Genomic DNA, 2666 nt, shown 5'->3' on the forward strand with positions numbered 1-2666 from the left:
TGTGTAATCCTACTTTCTGGGAGGCAAAGACAAAGAATCCCTTCGATGACTCAGCTAGTGAGGCTAGATGAATTGGTGAGCTCTGGGCTCAAGTGAGATACCTTGCCTCAATAAATAATAAGGGTAGAAATCAAAGACACCTGATGTTAACTTCTGACCTCCATATGCACACATACATGTACATACGCATGTACATACATGCATACATACATACATACATACATACATACATACACACACACAAAAATAGATTAAACAGAAAAGCAAAACCTAAAAGACCATATTTTTTACAATGACATAAATATTTTTATCTCTTACTTACTACAACAACGTACCTTCCATTGGCTCACCTAGTATATCACAACAAATTCAAGAGCAAAAAGTATTTTCCTGAGGCTAAAGAGATTGTTTAGTGGTCAAGATATTTGCCTGCAAAGCCAGAGGATCGCAGTTCGATTCTCCAGGACCCACATAAACCAGAAGCACAAGGGGACACATTCATCTGGAGTTCATTTACAATGACTAGAGGCCATGGCATGCCCATTCTTTCTCTGTCTCTCTACTCTCTCTCTCCTTCTCCCTCTGCTTCTTTCTCCATCTCAAGTAAATAAATATATAAAAACAACTCAATAAAAAAGTATTTCCATCATTTTCAGGTGCTTGTATTGTATGAAGTCACAGATACAATAAGAACAATAATGTTGAGGGTTCACAGACTTTCCAAGGAACCTGCCATAGCTTCCCTTAAAGAAAAAATTCCTGGGCTGGAGAGATGGCTTAGTGGTTAAGTGCTTGCCTGTGAAGCCTAAGGACCCCGGTTCAAGGCTCGGTTCCCCAGATCCCACGTTAGCCAGATGCACAAGGGGGCGCACACGTCTGGAGTTTGTTTGCAGTGGCTGGAGGCCCTGGCGCACCCATTCTCTCTCTCTCCCTCTATCTTTCTTTCTCTCTGTGTCTGTCACTCTCAAATAAATAAATAATTTAAAAAAAAAAAAGAAAGTGGTACCAACACAGCTCATTTGTTTAAAAAAAAAAGAAAGAAAGAAAAAATTCCTACAGATTTTTACACTAAAATGATGCAAAGGTCTCCAAGCACTCTACACATCTACTGAGTTCCTTGATTTCTGTGCATCTCAGAAACAGAATATTGACAATGTTCCTTCTCTACCCACAGATGGAGAGGTCCCCAGAGTTGGCCAACATGACCAGGGTTCAGCAATTCATCTTGCTGGGCTTGTCCACTAGGCTGGAGATAAGACATACCTTGTTTGCCGTCTTCCTGACCCTCTACCTGCTGACTCTCCTGGAGAACACGCTCATCATCTATCTCATCTGCAGTCACAGCGAGCTCCACAAGCCCATGTACTTCTTCCTGGGCAACCTCAGCTGCCTGGAGATGTGTTACATGTCAGTGACCATGCCCAGCTTGCTCGGGGGTCTGTGGAATGGAGTCTATCATATCTCCTTCATAGCCTGCATGACCCAACTCTTCTTTTTCATCGTCCTTGTTGGTACAGAATGTATCCTTCTGGCCTCCATGGCTTATGACCGATATGTGGCCATCTGTCGCCCCTTGCACTACCCACTGCTCATGAGGCCCCAGGTCTGCCTGGGCTTGGCCATGACTTCCTGGCTAGGTGGGCTGGCAGTCTCTATGGTCAAGACTACATGCATTGCCACCCTTTCTTACTGTGGCCCCAATGTCCTCAACCACTTCTTCTGTGATGTCTCCCCTCTACTCAACCTGTCCTGCACCCATGTGGCCCTCACAGAGCTGGTGGACTTCATCTCTGCCATTGTCATCCTCTGGGGCTGCCTGCTCTTGACTATGACATCCTATGTGGCCATTGGTAGGGCGGTTCTGAGCATGCCTTCAACCTCTGCCCGATACAAAGCCTTCTCCACCTGTGCCTCCCACCTGGTAGTGGTGGGCATCTTCTACTCAGCCACTATCTTCATCTACGCCCGTCCAAAACGCATAGAAGCCATGGACCTCAACAAGATGCTATCTGTCATCTACACAGTGGTCACCCCCATGTGTAACCCCATCATCTACTGCTTGAGGAACAGGGATGTGCAGGAAGCTTTCCACAGGACATTGCACTGGTCCTGAGGTTGACCAGCTGCCCTGAGGCACAGGGGCAGGATCTCAAGTTTGAAACATTCAGTTTTTCTTAGGATTTGATTCCTATACCATACATTTTACCCTTTGAGCATGTGCAGCTCATAGTTTATTTTTAGTGTTCTCGTAAAAGTTGCTCAGTCATTACCACTGTCACATTTCAGAACACTCTCGAGGTCCCCAAGAGAAACCCATACATATCAGAAGTTATTCCCAATGGCCATAACTCATTGATCTCAGTGTAAGAAACCAGCAGTCTCCATTCATGAAGATATGCCAGTTATGTACATTTTATGGTAGTGGATTTATATGATATGAAAGCTATTGTGACTCACATGTTTTGGGGTCCATACATATTGTAGCATGCATCAGTACTTCATTTCTCTTTGTGGCCAAAGGTCATCCTCATCTGACGGCTGGAAATACAGGAGTTTATTTGTTCAAATGCAAATTGTTTCCACTTTGGGCTTACTATGAACAAATGCTGTATGTAATATTGTATGAAATGTTTTTGAGTGGGCATATATTCAGTCGTCTCAAGTTC

General features: G+C 44.2%; 1 protein-coding gene across 1 annotated transcript; it reads left to right on the forward strand.

Annotated features, from left to right (window-relative positions):
* The first annotated feature begins 1174 nt into the window (after positions 1 to 1174).
* LOC123454722 (olfactory receptor 5) lies at positions 1175 to 2113 on the forward strand. Its single transcript, XM_045133708.1, has one exon. It carries the CDS (start codon positions 1175 to 1177, stop codon positions 2111 to 2113), a length of 939 nt encoding a protein of 312 aa, XP_044989643.1.
* Positions 2114 to 2666: the final 553 nt, after the last annotated feature.

The sequence above is a fragment of the Jaculus jaculus genome, chromosome 14 (assembly GCF_020740685.1).
Source record: "Jaculus jaculus isolate mJacJac1 chromosome 14, mJacJac1.mat.Y.cur, whole genome shotgun sequence".
Taxonomy (NCBI): Eukaryota; Metazoa; Chordata; class Mammalia; order Rodentia; family Dipodidae; genus Jaculus; species Jaculus jaculus.

What these genes read in the sequence shown, in the direction of transcription:
- LOC123454722 (XM_045133708.1), top strand. Translation starts at nt 1,175, where the DNA reads ATGGAGAGGTCCCCAGAGTTGGCCAACATGACCAGGGTTCAGCAATTC.